The 15,037-nt window shown below is 38.3% G+C and overlaps 3 protein-coding genes across 3 annotated transcripts; 1 reads left to right on the forward strand and 2 right to left on the reverse strand.

Annotated features, from left to right (window-relative positions):
* Positions 1 to 162: 162 nt before the first annotated feature.
* On the reverse strand, positions 163 to 3,395 carry LOC105380309 (cysteine desulfurase, mitochondrial). Its single transcript, XM_038121142.2, has 8 exons — positions 3,181 to 3,395; positions 3,017 to 3,096; positions 2,589 to 2,843; positions 2,153 to 2,318; positions 1,604 to 1,888; positions 1,104 to 1,277; positions 771 to 903; positions 163 to 518 (listed from the first exon to the last, which is right to left on the reverse strand). Exons 1-8 carry the CDS (start codon positions 3,299 to 3,301, stop codon positions 365 to 367), a joined length of 1,368 nt encoding a protein of 455 aa, XP_037977070.1. The 5' UTR covers positions 3,302 to 3,395; the 3' UTR covers positions 163 to 364.
* A 457-nt stretch (positions 3,396 to 3,852) lies between these two features.
* Positions 3,853 to 8,609, forward strand: LOC105380308 (negative elongation factor E). Its single transcript, XM_038121335.2, has 5 exons — positions 3,853 to 4,272; positions 5,530 to 5,683; positions 5,989 to 6,180; positions 6,539 to 6,752; positions 8,389 to 8,609. The coding sequence occupies exons 1-4, from the start codon at positions 4,005 to 4,007 to the stop codon at positions 6,738 to 6,740; spliced, it is 816 nt and encodes a 271-aa protein (XP_037977263.2). The 5' UTR covers positions 3,853 to 4,004; the 3' UTR covers positions 6,741 to 6,752; positions 8,389 to 8,609.
* On the reverse strand, positions 8,525 to 14,143 carry LOC105380305 (3,4-dihydroxyphenylacetaldehyde synthase-like). The gene is made up of 5 exons (XM_038120795.2): positions 13,959 to 14,143; positions 11,242 to 11,362; positions 10,557 to 10,670; positions 10,082 to 10,201; positions 8,525 to 9,990 (listed from the first exon to the last, which is right to left on the reverse strand). Exons 1-5 carry the CDS (start codon positions 14,036 to 14,038, stop codon positions 8,938 to 8,940), a joined length of 1,488 nt encoding a protein of 495 aa, XP_037976723.2. The 5' UTR covers positions 14,039 to 14,143; the 3' UTR covers positions 8,525 to 8,937.
* Positions 14,144 to 15,037: the final 894 nt, after the last annotated feature.

The following is a 15,037-nucleotide window of genomic DNA, read 5'->3' on the forward strand; positions in this document are numbered from 1 at the left end:
TGTGTTCTACTATGTGTGTACACACAGAATTTTAGATTCTCAAACAAAAAAGATAAAAGCAAATTATCACAGTATTAAAAAGAATTTAAACTAGTAACTATTCTGTGCTTGCTGCGTTAAAGTCGTAGATTGACTTAACTTTTTCATAATTTTTACAAATCTAACATTTTATAATTATGTACTTTGCTCATAGAGTTCTTCTAGTATAGACTCATAAAAAGATTACAATACTATATTTATTCAGTATCTCTCTTAAAAATAACAGTTAACTTAGACGTGCCTTCTTTGTCTTCGTGTACACATCTTGGTCAGACATGCCTTCTTTGACTTGGTCTGGTTCAAGATGTGGACGTCTTGGTGAGGTTTAGTGTTGGGACCACTGTATGGTCTTGATGTCCACTCCTTCCTGTACCATCTCCCAGAGTGGGCTCATCTCCCGAAGTCTCTCCACATGCCTTATTGTCTTTTCAGCTGTGTAATCTACTTCCTCTATGGTCGTGAATCTGCCTATTCCGAATCTGCAATGTTATACAATCAACGTTAGGCCTTCTTTTATTTTTTAGATTATTTGCTCCATGGTCCATGGAAGTGGATTTAGGGGTTGAGGTCCCCTAAACATGATAATGTATTGAAATCTTAAATTTAAGAGCCATGCACTTTTAGGTGTAGTTTCGGCCACCGCGGTCTGTTACAATATTGTAGGCCTACAGGCAATAATATTCTGGCCGATTCAGCTTAGCTATGATTATGATAAATTCGGATCCGCATACCTGATGGAGCTGTGGGCCAAGTCCTCATCAGTGCCGATGGCTCGCAGCACGTAGGAGGGCTCCAGCGACGCCGACGTGCACGCCGAGCCGCTGGACAGCGCCACGTCCTTGAGAGCCATTAATAGAGATTCACCTGGAATAAAACAATAATGGTACTGATGAAAAAATTACTATGGTTCATTCTTTTCCATGAAAAATCAGCCACAAGAGCGATAATCACAGAGCGCTATTTATGGCGAATCGCGATATAGTGTACTTTATAGATAAAGGACCCGTGCAGAGGGGATAGGAAAGGCACAAATACAACTATAAAATAACTATGAAGCCTCTCACCTTCAACATAAGCAAAAGAAACATTGACGCATCCAGGGTAAGTTTCGATTTCGTCTCCGTTTCTGATGACATGTGTTAGCCTGGAGTAGATCTGGTCCAGGAACCTCTGCGAGAGCTTGGTGACCCAGGCGTGGTCGTACGCCATCTCACGCTGAGCCAGCTCGCACGCCGCACCTGTTACATATACACTGAGTGAGTTAAGTGGAATTTGAGAATAGGGACTGGAAACTGGAATAAGTACCTATAAGATCTTTTCGTTCTTAGCATAAAGGTAGACTATGGTAGGGGGATAGATTGGCTAGTCAGATCAGCGTCAGTCGCTGACTGCCGAGGGTGTGACGTAAGTATGAAACAGGTAAGGTATAATAAGTGCTGTTATCTTACTTAGTTTGAGCTTTATCAGTTTCACATAATTGCTTAATAATAGATGGACTAATTTGGTTGTGTTTTGGGAATATCCTTTCAAATGCCCAGGTTCCAAAATTTCATGCCATACAAACCTAAACCCACTGCCAAAGGTGTTGGTACAGTTCCACTCCTCATGCCCCTCTCCTGGCCTCCACCGCTCTGTATGGGCTCCACCCTCACCCTTGGCCGTCTCCTTATGAACAATGCGCCAACCCCTTTAGGTCCATAAACTTTGTGCCCAGATATTGACATCAAATCAATATTCATTTTGTTGACATCCAGATCTATTTTACCCACAGCTTGGGCTGCATCAGTGTGGAAAAATACTTTCTTGCTCTTGCACATGGCCCCAATGTCAGATATTGGCTGCTTCACACCTGAAAAAGTGGGCCATTCATTGACAGTACAGGAAATAATTATAAATTCAATGGCACTGTTATCACTGGTGAAGTGTAACAACTGAACACACAGTTTTCTATTAGCATAACAGATAAGTATGTTGAACTAATTATAACAGCATGTTGGAACTTGGAACTTGTGTGTGTGATGATCATCTCCTCATCAGGGATATAGATGCTCTTTTTGTATTCTACTTATTTAAAGGGCAGCATCTATATTCAAATATATTAAACAAGTATTACCTATTTCATTGTTGACTGCCATGATGGAAACAAGACTTGTTTCTGGTGTCATTGCTTTGTCCAGTTCTTCTAGGTTGATGATTCCGTTAGGTCCAACAGGCAAGTATGTAACTTTGAATCCTTCTCCTTCCAGTGCTCTGCATGAGTCCAATACACATTTATGCTCCTAAAATTTAGCAAAATTATATACATGTTTATGACATTCAGAATAAGTTTACAATTATTTTTTTCAATCATAACATAATTACCCATGCTGAAAATTATTCACAGTTGATGCAATGATTGTGTAATATTATGTAAATTTTATGGTGTTTTATTTTATGGATTAAGTTCCATGGTATATTGAGTGTTGTCATTATAACATAGAACTTAATCCATAAAATAAATTATGTATGCACATTGCACAATGTAGGTAATCCAATAGGCAAGTACTTACAATTTGTGTTGTCACAATGTGCTTCTTCCTGGGTGCATAGAATCTGGCCACACCTTTCACAGATATATTGTTAGACTCAGTAGCTCCTGATGTGAAAATGATTTCCTTGGGATCGGCCCCAATCAAATTAGCAACTTGTTCTCTGGCCTTTTCTACAGCAGCTTCACTTTCCCAGCCGTAAGTGTGCGTTCGCGAGTGTGGGTTGCCATGGTAGTTGACTAGATATGGCAGCATTGCATCAAGAACTCTAGGGTCCTGGAAAATTTTACCGTCAATTACAAAAACATTTTAATATTTTGTATTGTTTTTTTTATTGATTCCTAGGTTATATTTTCATATTGAATATACTGTTAGTATGATAAAGGTTATCGTCAGGAGGAGTAAGGGAAATCATAACCTGATGTATATAAACATAACTGCATACTTACCATAGGAGTTGTTGCTTGGGCATCAAAATAAAGGGGTCGGCCCACTTCTTCATGTTTTAATGAAAATTTCTCATTATCGGCTGGAAAAGATCATTAATAAATATGATATGAATACAATAAATACTAGCTATTTTCGGTATTCTATAAATTACAATAGAGTTTACCCAGAGAAGAAAAGTTTTTCGATCCTTGCACAAGTATTAAAATACCACTTTCTGTTGGAGTGGCCCGGTTGAAAAGGGCCTTTGATACGGTAGGATATATATTTCTAGTTAATCGGAACATTTTGCGAGTTACTTTATTAGTACAATCGTTTTCTTGACCATGAAAATAATATCACGAAATTTTAAAATACCTTGCTTTTTGTGTCAGACTTCAGACTTTGATTGACAGTTGACACATTGACTTTGTTCACAGAACAGAAATAATGTGAAAAAAAAACAAAACAGGCAGCCATACACCGCACGACATGTCTTGTAAAATGTAGAGCATACATATTAAAAAACAAACTTTGTTTATGGTTTTTGTCTATGGTTCAACTCATAGACAAAGTTATTTTTTTTGCTTGTCTATGGATTTACGTCAAATCAAAACAAATGAATGACACTTGTCACTGTGTTGCCACCTCAGCCTTTTTTTTGCTAAATCTTGGAAGAAATCGAATTTATTTTATATTGTAATGCGATTTCAACTTTCAAATTACAAAATTAAAATCATAAGTAATAAAGCGAGTCTTCTCTTTTGCTCCATCTAGCCCGATTATTTTCTCTATGGCTAGTTGTTGGACTTGGACCAAACTAGCACTTTTTCGGTTCTTACTAAAACTAAGGTGGCAACACTGGATGTGTTGTTGTTTTTGTGTTTCTCGTTTCTCGTGTTTCTCTTTGCCTTTATTGTAAAAACTACGAATTATAATTTTTACATTGTTTATTTATAGAATAATAAATTAGTTTTCACATTCGTGGCAAAGATATTAGCGAAGTAGGCCATGGTTTATTTACACTTTCCCGTTAACCTCACGGAAGAGGAGTTAATGTTACAAGCAAAATATCAAAAGTTGAAGAAAAAGAAGAAAGCTTTACAGGCACTGAAAGCACCAAAGCAGGAACCTGAAAAGCCGGTACTGCCGAAACGGCCCACTGAAGCTCGGGATGCCCGGGAGATTGCTCGAAAACTTATTAAAAGTGGCGCTATTCAGGCGATTAAAAGTCCACCGCCTCAACCTCAAAATGCTACTTTTAAAAGGCCACGGGCAGGTCAGTTATCTCTTTTACAGTTTTAGATTTACATAGTTATAGTGAAAAACCCGAATGTGTCATTTCTCTTTATGTTTGATACATGAACTAATGATATTCTAATAGGAACATGTTCATCACTCTCATGTTTTAACAATGGACAACATTTCAAAAAACTAAAGCTGCTATAAATCGAAAACCATTTCGAGATTTAGCTCTAAAGGCCATAAAAAAAATGTTTTTGTATTTTTTGGATGTATCATTTTCGAGAAAATCATAAAATAGTAAAAAAGTGCTGATGACGTCATGCATCAGGTGCGATGCATTTTGATGATCATGGCCTAAAGATTTAAAAACAAAGTAACTGTCACTTTCATTTTACTTTCAAGAGCGGTGGTAGCTCAGTCGGGTGAGCGCCCGCTTCTCAATCAAGAGATGCGGGTTCGAATCCCGGCGCTGACATGTACCAATGAGTTCTTTTCTGAATTTAAGTACAATGTATACCATCGCTCTTACGGTGAAGGAAAACATCGTGAGGAAACCTGCATATCTAGATTTAGCACATCAATCTAGATATGTGAACCCACCAACCCGCATTGGACCAGCGTGGTGGGAAATGGTCCAAGCTTAGGAAGGCAGTTTAGACCTTGGGGATATGCACAAAGGTTCCATTCGAGAGAGCCAGGTGCAGGTACTTACACCCCCACAGAGAATAGAATAGAATAGAATAGAATGTCACTTTCATTTTTGATTGACATTGACGTTTTATCGAGTCGTTGTTGTTTATTTGGGTCATTTTCATAATTTCTGTTCGGACACTTTCTGACTATTTTTTTAATTTATCATATAAAATGGTTAGTACTTATTAAGAGATGGCCTCTATTTAATATGTCCCAGAGCATGCCACCGCCTACACAGCTGAAAAAATGCTTCTGCTAATTTTTTTACATGATAAGTACCTACTTTGTATCATCAGAAATATCAATGTCATTTGAAAATGACCCATTTGTTGGTTGGCATGTAAACAAAGTTTAAATGTCACTTGTCAGTGTCATTTATGTTTTTTTTCGAGACTAAGGCAATAGACAAAAATAAAAATTGAGCCTAATATGTGATGTCACTTCCGGTTTTAAAATAATTAACTTTAAAGTTAAAAATAACATGCAAAAATTAATGTATATACAAAATAAAAAAATACGAGTCCTCTAATTTTTTATAACCTTTCCGAATAGCTAATAAAAATATAGGGTAAAGAAAATGAAATGTTGTCCATTTTAGGCCGAGAACGCAAGTTGAGTGGTTCAGCTGGAGCTACGGGTGGCGTCGCCTCGTACCAGCCATTCAGTGCTTCGCAGGAGCCCCCTCCGCCTGAAGAAAAGTCATCACCAAGAGTCAAATACCTATATGACTCCTTTGTAACTGCTAGGGAGAAGTAAGTATCCTTACCATCCATAAAACACTGAAATATTACTGAAAGCAAATGAATGCACTGCCTAAAATGAATCACATGCAAGGTCTGTTGTAAGAATTGTGAAGAAGAAATAGTCTAAACATAAACAATAATACATTCACTTGCTACTGCAGCTGCTTGTATCAGTATAATAATATGATTTAAGTCCTAGTACTCTAATGTCCTGACTACTACACAACTTCCACTACTGAAGTCTTCATTTAAAGAATAAAGAACATCAAATATACTCCTTACCTTCATATTTTATATCATAATCTCAATAACAGGGAAGAAAAAGGCAACAGAACACCAGCAAGCAGCTCCACAGCTGGTGGCGAAACACCCACCCCAACTGCTAGGCCTCCCATTGTCAACAACACAGTACTGATCATCGGTCCCAACCTGTCTGAGGACCTGATGAGGCGGCGCCTGGCCACCTACGAACCCTTCACATTCATGCAGGAGCTTGATGAAGACAAGTAAGTCTTTTTGTGAGCCAATACGATATTTTACATATATTGTATATTGTTTTTTTTTCTTACATGCAATCACTTGTTGGACCATAAGCAGTTCTTTAGAACTGGCCTCTCCATTGATGGGCTGTCCATAAAGATAGGTTTTGCATAAGATAATAGCAGCCTTCTGACTTGGTCACTTCATGCGCTTTATGGCATTATGGTCACCAACCAATTCTGATTACATTGTTATTGACAAACACTAGAACTATTGAATTGGGTCAAACCACTGAAACAATGGTATCTTAGTACCATATTTAGATTAGCGTTTTTTTGTATTCATTTTATTTACCTATGCTAACTGACATACATATTTCCCCAGGATCTACCTAACATTTGAGAACCCGGAAGTGGCATCAAGAGTCCTTGCTACTCTGGAAGGCTCGGAGGAAGGCTGGCGCATATCGCTGACCCGCAAGCCGGCGCCCAAGGAGGCGTGGACCCCCGCCCCCTCGCCCCGCAACCCGCCCCCGCCCAAGGACCTCAAACGAACCCTGGTCGCCTATGATGACATATTTGATTGATATAGTAGCTAAGTATGTATTGATCTTTTGACTTTTATACTATGTACTGGATATTACCTACAGTATGTTAGTTTATTTTTTTAAGTAACTATGAATTTTACTACATATTCTTATCTAAAGCATCATTTAAATACACAAACCCAAAAATAAATAGTTGCTAAGTTTTTAAGGATTTTTATTGACTTTACAGCAAATACAAGTTAAAACTTTAGGTTACGGTTTGAGACACATTGGTCTCGAATTATTTCCATTTAATTAATTATAAATCAAACTACAAGAAGGCACAATAAGTTTATGGTAATTTAAATTAAATGCAAATGTCGCAGTTGCGTTTTTATGAGTTATGAGTGTTATGACTTGCAAAATACTAACAAATTAACTAAAGACAAACAAAATATTCAAAGTTCTCGAACCTGGTAACTAGATGACCTCAGAGATAATATTGCGAAACATAATTTAATGCGCGAACGCAACAACGCATCCAGTCTAAACCCATTAACACGTCATCCTGCGGAAGAATTAACGATCTACCGAGAATCGAATGGTCAACAATGCATTACTCACTCGTATTTCTCATAAGTAGGTAGGTATTGCTCGGCGGCCGACACTAAATTATTCTATAATAGGCGGGTACCTGTGAGACAGTCATTCGAGTTCCACAGTCCAACCGGTCAACAGTCAAAATGTTTTTCACCAAGTTATTGTTCGTTTTTGTGTTAGCATTTGTTTTTGTACCAAGTGCTTTGTGTTACCCGAGAGATGTGGCGGTGCAGAGGACTGAGGAGGTCAAAGCTCAAATAATTGAGACTGAAGCTAAACCACAACCAACGACGGTGGTTGAACCACAACAGGAGACAGTGGTTGAACCACAGCAGGAGACAGTGGTTGAGGAGACAACAAAACCTTTGAACATAGGTTAGTAGTTATGTTGTTTTTTCGTGAAATATTATGAAGTACGTTGGTAGGTTTTTGATTGAATTGTGTTTATCATCGTTCAGAATGTAGGTAGGTATATAGTACGTTACCCTAAATAAGTAGCCGACTAACCGTTTGTTAGTATTCATTCATACATACTTATTAGCACCTACTAATACGTAAATGTATACATAAGTAGCTGTACGAACATTAAGTTAGAATAGGTAGTATTATAGAAAGTATAGACGAGGTCGCCCAGAAGCCAGAAACACATTACCATCCTAGCAATGATATACTTACAGTAAAATACATAATTTACCTACATATCATAAAATTCATAAAATGCTTTCACTTGACGTGAAGCATAGCGAGACCGGCAACCAAGTCTTATAGTCTTAATGAATTATCGTCATCAGCCCGTAATCGTCCACTGGACACAAATGTCTCTCCTTGGGAGAGCGCTATAAAAAATCTGTCCTCAGCCTTCCTCATCTAACCACTGGCACTACATACATTCTTGTCTTAGGTCGTCGTTCAGATTGCAGATTTAAGATGTCGATGTCGGTGACTTTAATTTGCTTTCCAAACGGGAGTATAAGCCTTTCCATAACTTGTTGAGTAACTTTTAATTAGTGGACAATAACAGATATAAATGAAAAAGATATCATTTATTCCCATAGTATTTTTATTGTAATATAAATCTATGGATACATATAGTATTTTTTTGTTTCAGAGCATGTCCACGGCAGAATACCTTGCCAGTACGAAGACGCCACTGAAGATACAATTTGCCAACAACACTGCCTCCCCAAAGGGTATTCCTACGGTATTTGTGTCAGCTACCGGTGCAGCTGTGTTTGATTCTCAGTGACAATAAATAATAATAGAAGATTATCGATTGTAAAGTGTAAAATAATAATTTTAAATTTAAATAAATAAATATGATTTAGACTGGTATTTGATATTTGGGTATATTCTGCACACGAATTAGGTTATTGCATCCTACTAATTACTCTTATTAGTCAACTTATCTGTGAAAGGAATCCCAAAATGCTGCATATTGCTTTTAAGATGCACATCAAGGAACATTACACTAAAAACTAAAACTTTTGCAGCTGAAGCTCTGTTTCTTATTTAAAAATGCAACCACTTTCTGTTGCGAATTTGCGAATGATCGGAGGTTCGTTACGAAGTCGACCATTTTCCTATCTATTCAGAGTGCCGCATTATTTAGCTAGAGCAACATTACACGCTTGTTACTATGTGTTGGATATGCGACTGTTTACTTTAATTTTTCACATGAGTGGACTTGTATAGGATTGATAGCAGGTATTCTTATTTTATTTGGCCTGAGGAGGTCAGCTTCCTCTTTTATTTTATTCCAACTGTATTCGATATCTTCTTTGGTAGTTAATCTCGAACAGACAACGAATCGAATGATAAATCGAGATTGATATGTGGCCGCAACCATGTACAATTTCTTCTTAGCTGTTAGATTATCGAGCAGGAGCTTCGTGGTCGAGTCTCCGTCCCTCAGACGGAAGCAGACCAGGCCCATGGACGGCTCTGGCTCCACCAGGAAGCGGTCGTCAGACCTCACCAAGTTGGCAAAATGGAGTGCGAGGCTAATGTGGTTTCTGATGTATTTCCTCAAACCCTCAGCCCCATACAGCCTCATCACCGTCCACAACTTGAGGGCCCGGAACCTGCGACCGAGCGGCATCTGCCAGTGTCTGTAGTCTGGCACTTTCACATTAGTATCGGTGTCTGTTAAATAAATCCTCTGCACATTGAAGGCATTTACAAGATCGTATCCCCTCTTCACCCACATCGCAGAGCAGTCGAAGTTAACAAGTAACCATTTATGAGGGTTGAAGTCAAAGGAGTCTACATATTCCACCCCTTTCATCAAGTGTCTGTATTCTGGGCAGATGAAGGCAGCTCCTGCGTACGCAGCGTCGACATGCAGCCACACGTTAGCTTCATTGCAGACTGGTCCTATTTCATACAACGGATCGAAGGCGCAGATTCCTGTGGTGCCAAGGTTGGCGACAACGTAGCATGGGATCAGGCCTTGGGCGATATCTTCATCGAAAGCTTGTTTGACGGTTTCTCCTCGCAACCTTCCGTTGCTGTCTGCTTTGAGTAGTCTCATCTTCATGTTCCCGAGTAAGCCGGCCTTCTCTACAGAGGAGTTGCACTGGTCGGAGGTGTATGCGACGAGGCGCGCAGCCAACTCGCCCTCCGACTGCGCGGGGTCAGCCGCCAGCAGCCTCCGGATCGTCTTGTCTCTAGCCACAAGGAGGGTTAAGTGAGTTGAGTCGCTAGCAGTACACTGAAATAGAGGTGGAGAAATATTATGCTTTTTATTGCGTAACGTAGTAGTCTCTAGTTGTGAGCAAGGCATTATAAATAGCATTTCGTACCTGGATGACGCCTCCGCCCGGTCCGTCGGAGCAGTTGAGGAACTCCTCGGGCAGCCCCAGCAGCTTCCCGAGCCAGTTCATGCTCACCACCTCCAGCTCCGTGCACGCCGGACTCGATATCTGCATTAGATAATTGAGTGCTGGTTTACTCTTAAGCTACCAGTTGTGAATGATACAGAAGTTGCACAAAGAAAAGGTTATAGAAAGAAATGCCTCGCCATTCATGCGAGGCATTTCTTGAACATATTTTTTTAACCAATAGAATAGGCTCCACTCCAATACTATGATGCTTCTGAATAACGGAGCTGAAGGTGAGCTTATTGGCATTGAAATTGTCTGGAAAAAACTGCTTATCACCCCCGTTTCTCTCTTATTATAAAGTATATATAAGTCCGTATTATGCACACCCTAATGATAAGGATTAAAGAAATCGTCAAAATCTTCATGGAGGTACCAACCATGGTTTCAGACATACCCAGCTGAATCCAATAACGCCGAGTCCATCGCTGAGTATGTTGCCGACGATGCTCTCGTACGAGTGGCCGGCCGGGAAGTACGCGTGGAACCGCGGAGAGCTCCAGTGCGTTATCTACAAACACAATGTTTAGTCCAAACATTAGATCCTGATCTTGATACAAATCAATAATGATACATTATTGGATAATTACCTAGTAACTCTTTAGTATGTAATATTATTCTTTTACTAAGATAAGACGTAGTGTTTGATTGTATCAACAGTTCTGGGAATGTTATACTTACCTAAGTATTTATTTAGGTACAGGGTTACGTAAAAAGCTGTAGGCAAGTGTTTTAATACTTTTAATTACTTGTTTTGACCGTTATCATGTTTTTCTGAATTAACTACGTACTTAGTCCAAATTGAAACCCACCCACGGTCAGAGATTAAATATTAGATAGTTACTAGGTCGTGTCGGGTCAGTCAGTAGGAAAACTGCGGCTCATGTGACTAGAATGAATTGCACTTTTTCTTGATAACAGGGAGGAATTTTCGTTCACTCAACATTCCCTAACATACGATATACCTCTCAGTAGATATAATTAAAATATTGTATGTAACCATCGAGAATGTCGTCTGTTGAGTTAAGTAGAGTTAGGATCTTTAAAAAAATATGTAGATATTTAAATACCTACAAACTAACCCCAGGCATAATGGCGTGGTTGAAATCTTGTATCAAATCTTTCCATTCTTCTGGCTGTTCAGGCGCATTTTCAGGCAACATCTTCAGCAAATAACCGGGCTCCACCGATGGCAACACATCCCTGAACATAATGAAATTATATTTTACACACTATACATACTTAGGTTCGTGTAGGGGAGACCGGGGACAAAAGTAACAGCGGGTCGGAAGTAACAAAGACTCTGTAGACTTCCCCAATAGCCGAAACGTCGCCGGCGACCGCTGGTTGTCAGCTTGCACTGCCCCCCGCGCATGCTATCTTTTTCCGCGCCCGAGCCGCGGTGCAAGTTTGTGTTAGTGAGCATTTCGTGATTTTACACACCAAAAGTAAGTTTTTTGATGTTTATTCATTTAGTGTTTACGTAGAATTAAGATGCCAAGAATCATATGACTATTTGCTCATTGATTCATTATAAGATTGTCTGTAGCATGTTATAAATTGTTTTCGAATAACACGTGCTCTTTTAAAGTTATGTCGCCTGATATTTAAAAAATGGGGATGGGTACAAAAGTAACAGCTCGCGGCAGGACAAAAGTAACATGTTTCTTAGGTAAGTTTGCCATGTCACATTGTAAATTTTTATTTTTTGTTGTTTTGATTAGATATTTGTGCCATAATATTGTATATTATAGCACAAATAAAACAACTTCTTATCAGTTAGTCAGTTTAAATGATGGATCTCATTTAAAGTTTATGTTAAGAAGTTTTTTTTAGTTTTGTCAATAAGTTATAAGTTTTTTTTAGTTTTGATAGTTTTATAAGAAGTTTTCTTAACTAAATAATTTGATTGATTTTTTTGTTCTTTATTCTGAATCATATTTATAACATTCGGCAGAATTTATGGGTTGTTACTTTCGACCCATGCCTTGTTACTTTCGCCCTGACCATGGGGTCGAAAGTAACGATTTCCCTTTTTTTTTGAGGCTTTAAAATTGGTATAATTCGTGATGCATTAAGTAAAGTAATAAAGGATATTTGTAGACTATAGACGAAAGTTTTATGTGACTATATTTATTTTATCGTAAATGTTATTAATACCGAGAAATCAGACAGAAACTACAAACTGTTACTTTTGTCCCCGGTCTCCCCTACCTATTCTATATACCTGAGCTATATACCTATTTATTACACTGTACTACAGACAATATTACCCATTACCATGTAGGGAATGTAACGGTTCATCAAAATCTAAATAAATAATTGCGAGACTGCAACGTTTCATCCTAAAACCTTCGTTTCGTGAAACCTTCGTTAGGCGAAATATTCTGAGGGCTAACAATTCATGGGACAATCAACTGTAGATTGTGTGGATGAAAGGTTGCACTCGCAATAAAACTATTTCCCTTGGTTGTCACTTGTTTGTAGCAGAGCGCCCAATGGACAACATTTCAAAAAACTAAAGCTGCTATAAATCGAAAACCATTTCGAGATTTAGCTCTAAAGGACACAAAAAAAATGTTTTTGTATTTTTTGGATGTATCATTTTCGAGAAAATCATAAAATAGTAAAAAAGTGCTGATGACGTCATGCATCAGGTGCGATGCATTTTGATGATCAAAGCCTATAGATTTAAAAACAAAGTAACTGTCACTTTCATTTTTGATTGAATTTGACGTTTTATCGTGACGTTGTTGTTTATTTGGGTCATTTTCATTAATTCTGTTCTGACACTTTCTGACTATTTTTTTATTTATTATTAATAGATGACCTCTATATATAACGGAGAGTCGGAGGCCAGCACTTACGGTACAAGGACGTACTGAAGCGTCACCTGGTATCGTGCGACATATCGTGTGAGACGTGGGAGGAACTGGCCCAGAACAGACGCGAATGGCGAAATGCAGTCATGAAAGGCACGGCCAATTTTGAACACGCCCGGCTCCAAGACCTTGACACCAAACGCCAGCATCGGAAAGCTCGCCCAAAGCCCACCTACGACTACACATACAACTCAAGTGGCCAGCTCTTCTGCTACACCTGCCGAAGAGTATTCAAGACAAAGTTCGGGTTCGCCAGCCACTGCCGAGCACACGCCCGGAACTAGCTCGGTGTCGCCGTCGACGGATACGTCGTGGAGGACATCAATATGTCCCAGAGCATGCCACCGCCTACACAGCTGAAAAAATGCTTCTGCTTATTTTTTTACATGATAATTACCTACTTTCCATCATCAGAAATATCAATGTCATTTGAAAATGACCCATTTGTTGGTTGGCATGTAAACAAAGTTTAAATGTCACTTGTCAGTGTCATTTATGTTTTTTTTCGAGACTCAGGCAATAGACAAAAATAAAAAGTGAGCCTAATATGTGACTTCACTTCCGGTTTTAAAATAATTAACTTTAAAGTTAAAAATAACATGCAAAAATTAATGTATATACAAAATAAAAAAATACGGGTCCACTAATTTTCTATAATCTTTCCGAATAGCTAATAAAAATATAGGGTAAAGAAAATGAAATGTTGTCCATTCTTTATTCAAAATAATTAAATCTAATAAATATAAGAACACAAAAATAGAATGCATTATATCCCAGTGCAGGAGACAAAAGTAGCCATTTAGGTAACCACGGGTATTCAGCATAGCACCAAAGGTGCTGAAGAAGTTAGGTGTACCCAAACCAAGTCCTTGGGTGTACCTATCTATCTATCTATACTAAAGAAAATAAATGCTTACCTCTCTCGAATATTATCCATGTAATCAGCAATTAAATCGATGGCAGCTTTACCAAATTCACGGAATTCCTTGGAATCCATATTTGCAGCACAAATAGAGCGCAGATAGTCGAAATAAAAATTAAAATTAGGTACTTTAGGATTTTGACTAAGTAGTTATGTGGACAAGAATTGAGACGACTGGTCCATCGGACTATATAGCTATGCAAGGAAGACGCGAAGCGTATTAAACGGCTTTGATTGCAATCTGAAAAGATTTACAGTGCACAGGGTGTAAAAAAATATTTTTATCAGAAACTCGGAACTATGCTGCGATCACACACAATTTGAATTTGACACTACATTCGAAGTTTTGATTTGAATCTATCAAACGCAAAACGTATTTTAGTAATTTAGTGTTGCTACTAAACACTACGGAGCTGGAATCGCTTTTTTCATACAAGCGATCGAATCGAACTGCGACGTGTCAAATTGTTTGTAAGCGCAGCACTGTTGCGTATACTATAGGATTAAAGCTTATCCTTCTTGTACATACCTTCTGATAGCTTTGCTTGTAGCAATGTGAAGTTAACAGCTTTGGGGTCGCATGCACATGTCACTTGTGCCGTGTACGTAGTTAAGCCTTGTGCCGTGTAGTTAAAACTTGTGCCGTGTACGTAGTTAAGTTAGTATGTACGTAAGCCAATATTTAAGACCAATACTATCGACTATTTATTGATCGCCAGCTACGATACTATCCATAGGTGTTTACCGATAGTACCTAATAGCAGCATTAGAAGAGGTATTGATACTCTATTGTCCTATCCTAATTGCAATATATGTTTATTGGGTAGAAAAAACGATTGCAAAACGATTTGTAGGCAACACTAACTAAAACACATAAAGTTGCTTTGTAAAATTCGGAAAAAACTAATTCCGGTTCTAAAATGAACACCATGTAGAAGTATGTGAATGTTGATAAAGCTCCTTTAGCATTTTTTCTTTTGCGATAAGTTTATCAGTTGTTATTAATTTTCGTTTGAGTAATATCCATAATATCAATATACCTAATCATTATTATTGTACCTACTGATCATGGTA

The sequence above is a fragment of the Plutella xylostella genome, chromosome 4 (genome assembly GCF_932276165.1).
Source record: "Plutella xylostella chromosome 4, ilPluXylo3.1, whole genome shotgun sequence".
In the NCBI taxonomy this organism is placed as follows: domain Eukaryota; kingdom Metazoa; phylum Arthropoda; class Insecta; order Lepidoptera; family Plutellidae; genus Plutella; species Plutella xylostella.